The sequence below is a fragment of the Spathaspora passalidarum genome, assembly GCF_000223485.1.
Source record: "Spathaspora passalidarum NRRL Y-27907 unplaced genomic scaffold SPAPAscaffold_4, whole genome shotgun sequence".
Lineage (NCBI taxonomy): Eukaryota > Fungi > Ascomycota > Pichiomycetes > Serinales > Debaryomycetaceae > Spathaspora > Spathaspora passalidarum.
Genome location: NW_006767428.1, coordinates 120,454 through 135,162, shown reverse-complemented (window position 1 = coordinate 135,162; position 14,709 = coordinate 120,454). Strand labels below are relative to the sequence as shown.

The 14,709-nt window shown below is 37.4% G+C and overlaps 5 protein-coding genes across 5 annotated transcripts; 4 read left to right on the top strand and 1 right to left on the bottom strand. All coding sequences in view use genetic code 12, as the record gives it.

The window, feature by feature from the left end:
- Positions 1-1,265: 1,265 nt before the first annotated feature.
- NAM7 (ATP-dependent RNA helicase) lies at positions 1,266-4,268 on the bottom strand (the record flags this gene model as incomplete). Its single annotated transcript, XM_007375160.1, has 1 exon — positions 1,266-4,268. One exon carries the CDS (start codon positions 4,266-4,268, stop codon positions 1,266-1,268), a length of 3,003 nt encoding a protein of 1,000 aa, XP_007375222.1.
- Positions 4,269-5,643: 1,375 nt separating this feature from the next.
- Positions 5,644-9,093, top strand: BUD2 (Bud2p; the record flags this gene model as incomplete). Its single annotated transcript, XM_007375159.1, has 1 exon — positions 5,644-9,093. The coding sequence occupies one exon, from the start codon at positions 5,644-5,646 to the stop codon at positions 9,091-9,093; it is 3,450 nt and encodes a 1,149-aa protein (XP_007375221.1).
- Positions 9,094-9,633: 540 nt separating this feature from the next.
- FET33 (putative oxidoreductase) lies at positions 9,634-13,513 on the top strand (the record flags this gene model as incomplete). The annotated part of the gene is made up of 1 exon (XM_007375157.1): positions 9,634-13,513. The coding sequence occupies one exon, from the start codon at positions 11,471-11,473 to the stop codon at positions 13,310-13,312; it is 1,842 nt and encodes a 613-aa protein (XP_007375219.1).
- Positions 9,662-11,364, top strand: SEC14 (phosphatidylinositol/phosphatidylcholine transfer protein; the record flags this gene model as incomplete). The annotated part of the gene is made up of 1 exon (XM_007375158.1): positions 9,662-11,364. The coding sequence occupies one exon, from the start codon at positions 9,693-9,695 to the stop codon at positions 10,596-10,598; it is 906 nt and encodes a 301-aa protein (XP_007375220.1).
- IFG3 (Ifg3p) lies at positions 13,506-14,593 on the top strand (the record flags this gene model as incomplete). Its single annotated transcript, XM_007375156.1, has 2 exons — positions 13,506-13,528; positions 13,579-14,593. The coding sequence occupies 2 exons, from the start codon at positions 13,506-13,508 to the stop codon at positions 14,591-14,593; spliced, it is 1,038 nt and encodes a 345-aa protein (XP_007375218.1).
- Between the last annotated feature and the right edge of the window lie 116 nt (positions 14,594-14,709).

Here is a 14,709-nt window from a genome sequence, read left to right as displayed (position 1 = left end):
ACCGCAAGAATTCGGTGAAGTGAGCAGTTTAAGTGCATAAGTGTGAAAAGTCCGGATAAATAGATGGAAAAGTTAATCATGAATCGCGCACCAATAAGACACTTTTTCCAAATCGATTTCTTTTTATTTTTTTTTTAAAGACAAAGGAATTTGGATATTAGTGTCACTTCTTTTGCATTCTAAAATTACTTGATAATATTTGGGGTAGGGGAACAATTCCCTCAAAATACGTATGTGGGAACGATGAGGGCGGTGGCTGGCAATTTGAAAGGCATTGTATTTTTTACGCATTCTAACTTGAATGCACACCGCACCAGAAATAATATAAAGAACACAAATAGAATATAATGTATCATGTCAGACGACCATTAATCAAGTTATGATGATCCTCTACATACGTTGGTTTAAACTCACTTTGATCTAATACCATGTTACATTAAAGTTATGTCAAATGCCATAGCAAATGTTATTTTCATTGTTAAAAGAGAGGGGTGAATTTAGTTTATCAGTAGGTATCGATGAAGGAAAAGAAAAAATAACGTATATTATTTTCTAGTTAAACTTTGTACTCCCGTATTTCAAAATATGGAATTTCCACCAAAATTCTTATCAAAATAACGTGATTTTGATCAATGAGATGCGTCTTGAGATAGGGCATCAATAGAAGCCACGCGAGTGCCGTGTCTAGATACTAATCAGAGTAGCGGCGAATGTAATTGGAGAATTATAATGATTCACGCGAATTACAATTTTTATTTTCTTACAAATCCATGTTTTATTTTTGTAGCTTCTCCATTGTTCCAAGCAAGAAAAAAAAGAATTGACAGGAGAGAAAAAAAAAGTCTAAAACTTACACAACTTAGTTGGCAAAGGTACTCTTTGGTCCGCGTGTGTGGATGGTGTCCGGAAATAGTACTCCATCCGGAAGTGCTGAGATCCCAACCAAAATAACAAACCAGTTTCTACTAGTTTTTGGTATCATCAAACAGAATCGGAGTGGCAACCAACTATTCCGGGGGACATTGTTCAGGGCGAGTGAATATTTTTGTAAAGGCGGACATCATTGTTAGAGACGTCGAGATTTTACACACATGCCTTAGCGTGTATGGTATTGTTATTAGGTATAGAAAAGTGTATCTGACACCCTATTGGTTTTCGAAGCAGGATACTCCAGTAGCTAGGCACGAAATATCGCTTTTCCTGGAGGGGGGGGGAGCTAGCCTCTAGTGCACACTATTTTGTGAACTATTTACTAGGATCTTAAACTAAAAATTCAATCCAGCAGCAAATGAACTAGTGATACTCCTAATATCATCCTCGATATTATCAGCATTATACCTTCCCGTTTTATCGTAATTACCATTCAATTTGTCCAACTTACTGTAAAAATTAGCACTGATGGAACTATTCTTATTAAAGGATGCATTATTGTTTCCAAGAGTTGGCCATGCATCCACCCTAGTTCGGCTTCCTTCATTAATTGCACTATTATCGTACGATAAAACACTAGCACTGTCAAAATCAGTCATTGATTGTAAGGTAGAAGCAGTCCCAAATTTAGGTACCTGTTTTCCAGGTCTATGACTGTACTTATTGGCAGAAGTTACGGTATTATTTAATTGAACCATGGATAATTGTAAATTGTCCAAAGGTCCATCAACAAGACAACCCTTTTCTCTAAAGTGAACCAAAAGACAATTCCATAAACGGTTACGACATAATGCTCGGGGATTTCCCAATACAATTAAACCATACTTTGCTCTTGTCAATGCCACATTCAATCTTCTGGGATCTGACAAAAACCCAATACTTTGGGCATCGTTGGCACGAACACACGAAAGGATAATAAAATCCTTTTCACGACCCTGGAATGCATCAACACTGGTGATTTCCACATCAAGATACTGATCTCTTTTATCCAATAATGTACTATTCATCAGCATAAACTGGACAAGATAAGCTCTTTGGCCTTCATATGGAGTAATAACCCCAATCTGATCCGGAGTAACCCCATCTTTAAATAATCTGGTAATAATTTTTTCGACATTCATAGCTTCAACACGATTCAAGAAAGAATTACCAGATGAACTCAATTCTTCACGTCCATAATTGGCCCAAAACATCATGGGAGTATCAACCATTGGCCAAGGGAATGTAGCATCTTCAATTAATCTATCGTCACTGGTAACACCATTCTGTAAAGAGCCTTCGTAAAACATATTACTTGGGAAATCAGAAAGACATGGGTGCATTCTATACTGCACTTCTAATCTAATAGGAACATGGCCCAAGAACACTAATCTCTCGAAAAGTGATTGTTTCAAACCTGCGTCTGCAGCTTTACGGTCCAAAATTACAGGACCCAATTGTTGATGGTCACCAACCAAAATAACTTGTTTTGCCCCTTTAACTATTGGAATAAGCACTTCTGGTTCAGAAGCTTGGGTACTTTCGTCAATAAGAACAGTTCTAAACTTAAATTGAGATAATCTTTTATCGGCAGCTCCCACACATGTACAACATACAATATCACACTTGTCTAAAAGTTTCAGTTCGGAATTTCTTAAATTACGGAAATAAATTCGAGAATCTTCCACGGATAATTCCCCAACTTCATTTTTCAATTTGATCAACTTTTTAAATTCACCCTTGGCACCTTTGTTAACAAGATTATGTAATGCCAAATGACTGACGGAACTATCGACATCTTCACGAGATTTTGCGGTCAATCTAACTACTTTCAATCCGAGTAAATCTAATTTTTCAGCCAAATGATCAACTGCAACATTAGATGGTGCACATACCAAGATTTTTTCCTTATTGAGTTTAGAAAGATGATAGATAATAGTAGCCGAAGTGACGGTTTTACCAGTACCTGGTGGACCTTGGATTAAGGATAATGGACGTTGTAAAACTGTACGTACAGCATTTGTTTGTGATACGTTCAATTCGGTTAATGCTGGATGAGAAAATCGCTGTGGTAACTCAGTATCAAATTCAATTGGAACAACTTCGTGACCTAATAACTTATGGTAAATATAGGAAGATACTGAAGTTTCATCGGTTGCAAAATCTTTCATTGCTTGTTGCATTCTATCATATGAGGTTCCCTTCCAAACAAATTCAGCAGTAAAATCAGTAGTTAAATCAGTTGGAGGGGTCACTTTAGAAGGATTCAATTCCAAAGTAAATTCTTCTTGATTTTTGTTAGGTAAACGCAAGATATACCCATTGCCTTCCCATGGTTCTCGTTGAAATCCACTGTATCTCAATATGATTTCATCACCAACTGCAACTTTCAAATCACTATTTTCGTAAGTAGATAATGTAAACGATGCTAAATGTCTATTATTCAATCCAAGAGCCCATTTAACTTGGATATGTTCCAAAGCTTGGGATTCTTTTATATTCTTGTCGTAATCAGCTTCGAGTTTAACCAAGGGCCCAAAAGATCGTTGATACTGGAAGGCATCATTATATCTCATCAAAATGGGTAGGACCTCTTCTTCTTGTTGTTTATCTGTATTTTCAATATCATTGATAGTGGCATCTCTATTTAATCTCCATTGAGCTTCTAATTTGGAAATCTGTTGTGGGGTGATCAATTTGGCATTTACAAGGGCTTCTTCAGGTGGTGGTGGAGCTAACCATGACAAAAATTGACGCTCTTCAATCAATGCTTGCCAATGACTTGTATCCCAGTTAATATCTTTCGAATTGGCACATGGTAATCTACACAATATGACAACCACTGATTCTTGTTTAGCACTTACAAATCCCAACATGAATACATTTTTATTTCCACAATTATAACATTCTAATGTAGTGTCACCTAAATCTGAATCTTCATGTAGACTGACTTGATTATGTCGAGACATAACCAAATGGGTGATGATATGGGAACTTGACGAGTCAGTCTTGGCGTTACAAAACCACTTGTTACAGGTGTTGCATTTGACAACAGAACTAGGAGTATGGATGCCACAATATGAACATGCATGCTCATGTTCTTCGTCGTGAGCATGATCTAAGTCTTCAACAAGTGCTAGCTGTTGGTTCATAGCATCAGAATCAAACATTTGGTCAGCTACAAGAGATTCATGATCACTATGTTGCTCACCATCGTTTATGCCATTTCCATTCTGGATATGATCTTGGTCAATTGTTTCGTTATCAGATTCGGAGGAGACAACTCCATTGTCAGAAACATTGGAAAAGTTATCTTCATCTTCTTCCTTACTGAAGTTATGGAATAGTAAATTACTCATAACGTTTTTTATAGATCTACTTCTTAATCTCTAGCGATTTGGAGGGTGGTGAGGAGGGAGGGGGTAATGTATTGAATGGAATTTCCTAATGTTTCAATACATTTAGCAAAATACTGGTTGATTTTGATAAAAGTTGCCACTTTTCGGTTTTGATCTTGGTTGATTACTTTTTGTTTATTAAAGAAAAAAAAATTTTTTTAGAGCAGGAAATCACGGGCTGGTGACCAAAGTCACGTGGTGTGAACTCTGACCTACTGTTTGGATTGTTTGGTAGCGCCGGTAAAGCTCAATATGAGCTTTGTTGGAAGCATCTTCCGTATAGTAGTAGTTCCTAGCTCTGAACACTCGCTATGTTGGGCATGTTGAGAAACAGTGCTGAGCTTTTATTGTAATATCTGTAGTTTCCTCTTCTCGCATGTGATAATAATTCATTTACGACAAGTGAATGGAGGCTATGTATGTCAACAAGACAACTGTTAGCATATCTCAAGTACGGTTTGCAAGCTGGCTTGATTTGGGATGATCTTCTGTAATTTTCAAAAATAATTATTTAATGGTTTAGCCAAAATTACTGCGAAATTATTTCAAATCAAAAATCACTCCATTTTAGCTTGAAGTGCGATTAATAGCCCATGGCCATGGTGATATGTCGAGAGAAAATTATTTATTTTTATAACAAGGCGATAGATTACTCGATTGTAATTTCCATCGTCGAAACAAAGGTTTAGATTTGGGCGGAGATATACAGATATTTCTATTGTTTCAAAGTTCAAAAACTTGACGTAAGTGGCATTCGGATTGAAATTAAATCTCCTAAAACAGAAATGTGTGTCAATGTCAACCATATTCAGCAATAGAAGATAGTTAGAAAAAAAAAAGAAGAGAATAAAACAATCCATGAGTTGTTTCATGTGTATATTTTTGTGGATCTTGGTTGCTAGTCTATCCCCTTCGGTTAATGTGCCAGGTTGTCTAAAATTAGCCTAAATTTCACAAATCACGACGCGTCAACGATTACCTAATCTGGCAAGGCACAGCAAACAAGAAAAAAAATTTTTTAGCATTATTTAAACTGACAAGACAAAGGGAAACAAACAAAATATCACATAAACACTGAGTAAACAAAGGGTAGATATCACCTGAGCATAGTTACGATTCTTGTCTTGGCTATTATGTGCAGTTATGTAGTAACTGACAAATAAAATAAAAAAAATACACGACAAACACAAAGTTAATCTCTTTTTCTTACACTTGTGGAGACTTTTTCTGAAAATATTTAGACGAACGATTTTTTTGTATTTTTATAGTTGAAAAAAAAAAATTCTTACTACAAACTTCGAAGTTTTTACCTTATCCACAACCACTATCACAAGGCATGAATAAGCACCCATCACCGTTCCACAAGATCATATCACGAAGTAAAGGAACGTTCACCGGTCGTAACTTTCTAGTGTCCGCGGATTCCGTATCATGGACCCATGTTCACACATTAAAACTTACCCTGGAGGGACAACTTTATTCCTATGATGAAGACGACACCAACCAAATTTTACTACTCCAATCACTACAAGCGTGTTACATTCAAATCTACCCTAATATCAGCACATCTACACTCAACTCGTCAGGGTCAAATCCTTCATTAGGCACGGTGCCTGAAAATTCTGTAAAAAAAGGTTTTATTCGAAAAGCGGCAGAAGCAGCCACAGCTACGGCAACCACCCATACATCAGATTTAGCCGTGGATGAAAGCCAACTACCAGTCATATTCGTCAAGACATATGACAATGATAAACTCTACATCAAGATTCCTTCACAATCCAACTTTGGGTGTCTCCTCGCCCTGCTTGTTGTCTGGCAAAACTTGCGTCCTCTGGGGTTGGCAAAGAAATGGTATTGTCAGAATAAGCATCGTCGAAATTTACCCCTGAGTGAATTATTAGTTTGTCGATTCAAGATATATGGACCAATTCCTCCTAAATACCACCGGAATTTGAATATTGTTCCTGGTTACCCTGCACCCGTATACCAGGCTAGAATTGAAGATGACATATCGGGAGTAAATGGTTCTGGAACCATGACTTCAGATGTTAATGAAGGATGGTTTTATACCATGGGTGCATTGAACTCCAGCGGAGTCCTTAATTTCATTAGTGAATTGGATGGAACGTTACTTTATTCCATAGATGTTAGGCAGATCATGTCCAGTGAAATCCGAGAAGTACACAATTCAATATTCAATAATTCCAATGTGTTGTTTATCGGCCAATTAAAAGAACTAAGACACAATAACGTAATCAAGACCATCTCCAATTTGAGTGCTGACCAATATTCACAGCCATTTTTAACCCGAGACGGGAAGCCTGTACCTAGTAACCAAAGAATTCTTATTGAGTTCCCTTTACACATTGATTTAGAAGATTGGTTTGTTGGGTTGAATTACTTTTGCAAACGAGAATACATTGGTTCATTCAATGATAAGACCAAGCATTTAGGGGGAGACGTTTTTAATCCAGTTGCTCCTGTGAAGTCTAGCAATCTGTTGGTGGAACCACCCAAAATGTCTGAATTCACAAAGTCAAGTTTCCGAGTGTCAAAGAAAATCTCGATTGATATCATTGAAGCCAAATTTGACAATATGCCTTATCGTGCTTCAGGTAAAATATATGCTGAAACGAGAATGTGGGGATACCCTTGGTCAAGAACAGCTCCTGTCAACTTCACCGCCAATCCATTTTGGAAAGAACATTTTCTGACTGATTTACCCATATCTACTCAAATGATCCATATCTTGATCAAGAGATGCAATAACCGTTCCAATATTCCACTGAGTTCGGACAAGTTAATAGGGACAGTTTATGTGACTCCCGATATCCTCACCAATCAAATCAACTCCAGTTCAACTATTATAAACATGGGAGAAGCAGCAAATGGCAATAGCCACCTTGCCACAGGTGATATCGTTCGGTTGACCATCCACGACTCAAATAATATCCCCATTGGTAAACTTGTGGTTGATGTCAATCTTCGTGAGTTTCATATTCTTTCACCAGCACATTTCAAACCATTGGAGAGGATGTTGGCAAACCCCACCCCCATGAAAGATTTGATCCAATTTTGTAATAAGCATGTTCCAAGTTCTGATTTTGAAAATGTCAGTTTGATACTTTTAGATATTTTCCAAAGTTTAGGTGTGGAAGATGCCTGGTTTAAGAATTTGATTGAAACTGAGTTGGTTCATGTTGATATGACTACGCGAAAGAACTATCATAAAAGAAATAGTGATCAAAATCCAAAGAAGCATGAACGAGGATTACTGTCCCTGACTAACGTTTTCAATACTTTATTCCGTGGTAGTTCGATTTTCTCGAAATCTCTTGAGAAATATAATCTTCGAATTGGCCAAGAGTATCTCGAAAAAGTATTTGGTGACTTCTTTGTCAAGATAAGCAGAGAGAATAAGAATTGTGAAGTTGATCCAAGATATGTTAGATTACAGGAGCGTGCTAGACGAAAGGGGAGAACTGTTGAACAACAGCAAGAGCTGTCATCGGATGACGACGAGGATGAAGAAGACGAAGAAGAAATAGACGATGACTATATTGATCAACTTGTTAATCAGAACTTCAATAATTTAATGAGCTATGTGGAAGAAATTTGGTACAAGATCTACATCACTTCCAATGATATTCCCAAACAAATTAAGCTTCAACTCAAAAATTTCCGCACCAAAGTTGAATTGGCCTGTGATCCAAGTGACCATACCACAAGTTTAAATTGTATCAGTGCTTTTATTTTCCTTCGATTCTTTTGTCCTGCTATTCTTAATCCAAAATTATTTCATTTGACCAAAAATCATCAAACTGGTACCGCACAAAGAACCCTAACCTTAATTGCCAAGATTCTTCTTAATTTGGCCAACCGTCAGGAATTCACCCCGCTTAAAGAACCACACCTTGTTAAGATGAATTCCTTCATCACGAGCCATACCGATGAAATTTATGATTATTTTGATAAGATTACCGACCGGAAGAACGATTTCAATGAGAGGATTCTTAATTTAAGTCATGATGTTAAACGATTTGATTTAGGATTAGATGACCTGACTAGCAGTGAATTACCTACCACGCCATATTTGATTGACAAGTATTTACGGCTAACAGAAATTATCCATATCTTGGACTATAGCAAGAATTCGCCAGGAACAACACTTACATCTTCGCCTGCGAATGGACACGTGGAAATGTTTAGAGATATTAAAGTAGACCATGAAAGAAATGTATACCAAATTGGATCGCTTGAGTTTGAAAAGTCCGATTTCTTGGATCTTGCGGGAGATAATGAAACTGAAGGATTTATCAAATCGCTTTGTCAGAATAATGAAGAGATTTTCTCGTTTATAAGCTCGAACATCACCCTTCAAGATCTTCAAAAGCAAAGCACAAAATTAATGGCGAAAATCCATACCTTGGAAAGATACCTTGATTGTAGTGAATACCCCATCAATTTCCAACTGGTTGATCCATTATTATGGGATCTGTTCACTTATGACATTTTGAATAATCGCGTATACTTGGATACAACGAGAAACTGTATTATCTCCGTGGATGTACCACCCCCACCACTGCAGTATAAACGATTGGCTGAATCCAATGCATTGGCCAGTCTTAAGCTTAGATTCACAACCACCAGTAGTAATTTCAGAAATTCTATGGTGGATAGTGATTCCGTAAGTCGGATCAGCTTATCGTTTAGTAGTCATAGTTTGGGTATAGGACGTGGCTCGAACACCAAGAATCCGTTCAAGAAATGGTTGAGAAGAAATTAACTTTTAAGATAATTGTTTATAACTTTTGTATGACTATGTATACCTGTATTTATTTCTTTTTTTTTTTTCTTTTTTGCACCCATTGGTCAAAGTGAAAGCTTCGTAAAATAGGAGAATTTTTTGACGCGCGAATAAACTTTTTCGTTAAAAAGAAATGTCCGTGTTATCCAGTTCGGCCGATGAAACATGAAATTTGCGTGAAAGCAAGTATAAGGAGCAAATGTTAATTTTTGTTGCTTCAGGCAATTCTTGCTTTTATGTGGAAGAAGAACACGTTCGTTTGTGCAGTTACATGATCTATCATTTTCGTCTAATATTTATCTCGTGTTGAAAACGTACACAAAACCCAAGAAAAAGAACAAGTGTCAATTTAACTAACACACATCTTTTCCGACACCGCCTACATTTTTATCACCGACGTTAGTGATAGGAAATTTTTTTTTTTTTCTGCTTTCTTTTTATTTTTTTTAGATTCACCCATCAACACTTTTTTTTTTTGGTCAACAAACATCCTGATACACATTTTCTTTTTTTTTTTCCGTAACTACTCATCTGGTAGATTCAAATCATACTAATCAAACCACGTTCTGTGTTTTACCATGACCACTATATCTGAAGAAGAAATCCTTGCATCATACCCTCAAGTCAATGCCCCTACCGATCAAACCGGGTACACTTCTAACCTCACTGAAGAGCAAAAACAATTAGTCATTGACTTGCGTAAGCGACTTCAGGAACTTGGATATAAGAGCAGATTAGATGATGCTCTGATGTTACGATTCCTCAGAGCTAGAAAGTTCGATTTGGAAAAGTCTCTTGAGATGTTTGTCAATTGTGAAAAGTGGAGGGAAGAGTTTGGTGTCAATACTATTTTACAAGATTTCCACTATCAGGAAAAGCCAATCGTGGCCCTGATGTATCCACAATACTACCACAAGACTGATAAGGATGGTCGTCCTGTTTACTTTGAAGAATTGGGTAAAGTTGATTTATACCAAATGCTTAAAATTACCACTCAAGAAAGAATGTTGAAGAATTTGGTATGGGAATACGAATCTATGGTTCAATACAGATTACCTGCTTGTTCCAGGCAAGCTGGTTATCTTGTAGAAACTTCGTGTACCATTTTGGATTTAAAGGGTATTTCCGTTAGTTCTGCATATAGTGTCATTGGATATGTTAGAGAAGCATCTAAGATTGGTCAAGATTACTACCCAGAAAGAATGGGTAAGTTTTATTTAATCAATGCACCATTTGGATTTGCCACTGCGTTCAAGTTGTTTAAGCCATTCTTGGATCCAGTCACTGTTTCCAAGATTTTCATTTTGAGTTCTTCGTACCAAAAGGAATTGTTGAAGCAAATTCCACCACAAAACTTGCCAACCAAATTCGGGGGGTTATCTCAAGTTACCGATCAAGAATTATTGTTGAATGATGTGGGACCATGGAGAGATCCAAAGTACATTGGTCCTGAAGGCGAGGCCCCAAGATCATTCCAAACATAAACTTGCTTACGAGGGTAGCATACAAGTGAAGTTAATAGAAAGTGAGCGGATCAAGCTTGTGATAATAAACTAATAATACCAAGTCGGCCAGTTGTATAGAAGATGATACACCAGTTATTTTTATATTAATATACATATAAACTTAGTGATTGTTCGTAATAATACGTCGTACGTATTGCAGATAACGATGTGTGCATTTGAAGAATAGACGGCGACGTAAGGCAGAGATGCGTCAGTTTTGGAGGTGAATTTGAAAAAAAAAGGGGGTAAATAATGAGCACTTGAAATATAAACAATTGCTTTTCTAATTATAATTGGGATGAGGCTAACAAGTTTTGCTTTCTTGTGTAGATTTCTGTCGAGTCCTGTGCAGTGCTGTGAGACTAGTTCAGATTAGCAGCTACTGCATTAGCTAAGTGTATATAGACTTCTGCCAATGCAACCAGACAGTGCCGACTACGGAATTCGCGTTCGTTCCAAGTCTGGGAATCAACAACGCGAAATAATTATAGCCAAGAAGTAACACACAATGTTATCATTGTCAATTGAAGTTGGACCTGTCGTCACTTTTTTTCGATACGAGATTTCACAGTGGATACTTATTACCACAAAAGGATATATATACATAATTTATTCGGTATAATAACCATACAATTCTCACGGGATTAAACAGTTACAACATGGTAAGTCCGATTTGATATCGGATGTCGTTCAACTAGAGCTCAAGAACTTAGTCTGGTCAATCCCCACCGAAATGGTTCGCCTCGCAGTTTTCTCATCCCCTCGCCCCCATTGTTCTCATCAAAGCCTGAAAAAAAAAGAAGAAAAATAAAATCATCTTCCACCAATTCTAGATCTTTCTATTCCTCATCATGCAAATACTCTATACCCTATATATACTACTTAGTCTAATAACCACAGTAGTAGCTAAAACTCATACATTCCATTGGAATGTATCTTGGGTGATGGCAAACCCAGATGGTCTCCACGAAAGACGTATGGTTGGGATCAATAATGTATGGCCTCCACCAACAATCCGCGTTAATGCAAATGATCGAGTTGTACTCCACTTAACTAACTCCCTTGGTGAATTCAATACTTCACTTCATTTTCATGGTCTCTTTGTTAAGGGATTTAATGCCCATGACGGGCCCGAGATGGTTACACAATGTCCCATCCCTCCTGGAGCTACCTTCATTCATGATTTCAATGTGGGTGATCAAACAGGTACTTTTTGGTACCATTCACATACTGGAAGTCAATATGGTGATGGATTAAGAGGTGTGTTTATAATAGAGGACCCTCAGGGGTTCCCCTATGATTATGATGAAGAAGTAGTGTTGACAGTGGGTGATCACTACCATAAAGAAACTCAAGACATTATGAAAAGTTTTAAAACTAGGTTTAATCCTACTGGAGCAGAACCTGTGCCTCAAAATAGTTTGTTCAACGAAACCAGAAATGTTACTTGGTCTATTGAACCCGAAAAGACTTACCTTGTTAGAATCGTCAACACGGGGTTGTTTCCATCGCATTATTTGTACATTGAAGATCATAGTGTTACAATTATAGAAATTGATGGTATAGCCGTGGAGCCGTTTGAAGTAGATTCATTATACATCACCGTGGCTCAGAGATATGTCGTGTTACTCAAGACCAAAAAGTCTATCAACAAGAATTATAGAATTGTGAATGTATTGGATCGTGATATGTTGGATTATGTACCTCTGGATTTACACCTTGTATCTACAAACTGGTTAGTTTACAATGAGTATGTTCCCAAGCCTGATCCATTACCTTATTTTGATTTCGACACCGTCGTAAATGCATTACCCGAATTCGATGACGATCAATTCAAACCAAAATCAAAGCAACCACTTTTACCTGATCCCGACATGGTTATCCAAGTCAATTTCACCATGGATATGTTGGGTGATGGGATAACATATGCTCTTTTCAATGGAAAGTCCTATACTCAACCTAAAGTCCCTACATTATATACTGCCCTTTCAAGTGGTAACTTATCATTCCACCAATCAGTATATGGAAGTAACACCAATACCTTTGTGATCCATGGTGATGAAGTCATAGATATTGTGTTAAACAACCATGATCCTGGTAAGCACCCATTCCATTTACATGGACATGCATTCCAAGTCATATCTAGATTTAACTCCGATGATGAAGACAATCCATTAGATTTTGATCCAAATAATTCCACCATGACAGACTATCCTGAGTTCCCTATGGTTAGAGATACAGTTTTGGTCGATCCTAACGGGTTCCTTGTAATTAGGTTCAAAGCTGATAATCCAGGGGTGTGGTTTTTCCATTGCCATTTAGATTGGCATCTTGAACAAGGATTAGCCCTTGTTTTGGTTGAAGCACCTGACATCTTACAGAAAACCCAAAGTAAAATACCGCAAAATCATATTGATGTATGTGATGCCGTGAATATTCCCCACCTTGGTAACGCCGCAGGAAATCGGGATTTCCTTGATTTGCACGGTGAAAACGTCCAAGCTGATTGGTTACCTATGGGATTCACTACTAGAGGTTACGTTGCAATTGTGGTTTGTGGGTTGTTTGCAATTTACGGTATTTGGAGTATTTACAAGTATGGTATTGAAGATGTCAGTAAGGATAACTCAGCAGCAGTTATCTCCAAATTGTATAAAATTTTGGAAGAGTATGACAGTACTGCTAACCGTTAACGGAGGATACCCCACACAAAATGGTGCGGATCGGTTGCTATTACCCTCGCTACATATTGCGGCAAACGGCATCCGCCTAGGAAAAAAAAAGTTAAAATTATCTGACAGATAAGACCATGAATTTTTCACTATTTAAATAGTTGAATATTCCTGTTTTTCTATATATATATATATAAGATTGCATTTAAGAATAATGACAAAATACGTGATCGTAGGGTATGTTGAGTTTACATGTGTATTCTTAAGGAACTTACTAACTGTCTAAGCTCGGGAATAATTGGTCTTTACACCACATTCCAACTTCTCGAACATCATATTGCACCCCATGAAATCACCGTAATTGCGGAATACATGCCGGGGGATGAGTCCATTAATTATACTTCACCATATGCTGGTGGGAACTTTTCGTGCATTACTGGTGATGATCCAGATACGTTAGAATTCGACAAATATACTTATTTAAACCTTCATCGGATTCAAAAGGTGCTTGGGAAAGAAGCTGGATTGGACAGATATCCTAGTGTTGAGCTTTGGGATCGTCGTCCTGCTCCAGAAAAAATTGAGAGTTTACTGAGTTATTTAGATCAGTATGACGTCATTACTGAAAAGGATGAACTAGACGGAGCTGAATTCGGAATCAGGTTCCTTAGTTGGAACTTTAACTGCCCTAAATTCTTAGCTAATTTCCAAAAATACTTGGAAAAGCAAGGGGTTAGGTTTGTTAAAAAGAGATTGTCCCACATTGTGCAAGCCTATGGACCAAGCACTAAAACTGTCATCAATTGTTCTGGAATTGGTGCCCGTACCTTGGGTGGTGTAGAAGATAAGCAAGTTTATCCTACTCGTGGTCAAGTAGTGGTCATTAAGGCACCACATATCATGGAGAACAAAATGAGATGGGGTGATGATTACGCTACGTACATTATCAAACGTCCTTACTCTCATGATCAGTTGATTCTTGGTGGGTTCATTCAAAAGGACAATTGGACTGGTGACACTTTCAAGAGTGAAACTGAAGATATACTTAACAGAACGACTACTCTCTTACCTAAGATCTTGTTGAAGAACCCTGGTGGTGATAAGGTTGAAGATTTGGAAATTTTGAGAGTGGCTGCCGGATTAAGACCAAGCAGACATGGTGGTGCCAGAATCGAACGGGAAAGCTTCGATGAAGGAAAGGTGTTGATTCATAATTATGGTGCCAGTGGGTATGGGTACCAAGCGGGATTGGGTATGGCTTATAAGGCTGTCCAATTAGCTGTAGCTAAAAGTAAGTTGTAAGTTGGAAATAAAAATAAATATATATATATACATACATAATCTGTTTGTCTCCATTTTGTTGTAAATCTTGGCACTGGCAAAAAAAAAAAAAAGCCTCACCCACAAAAAATAAAGGG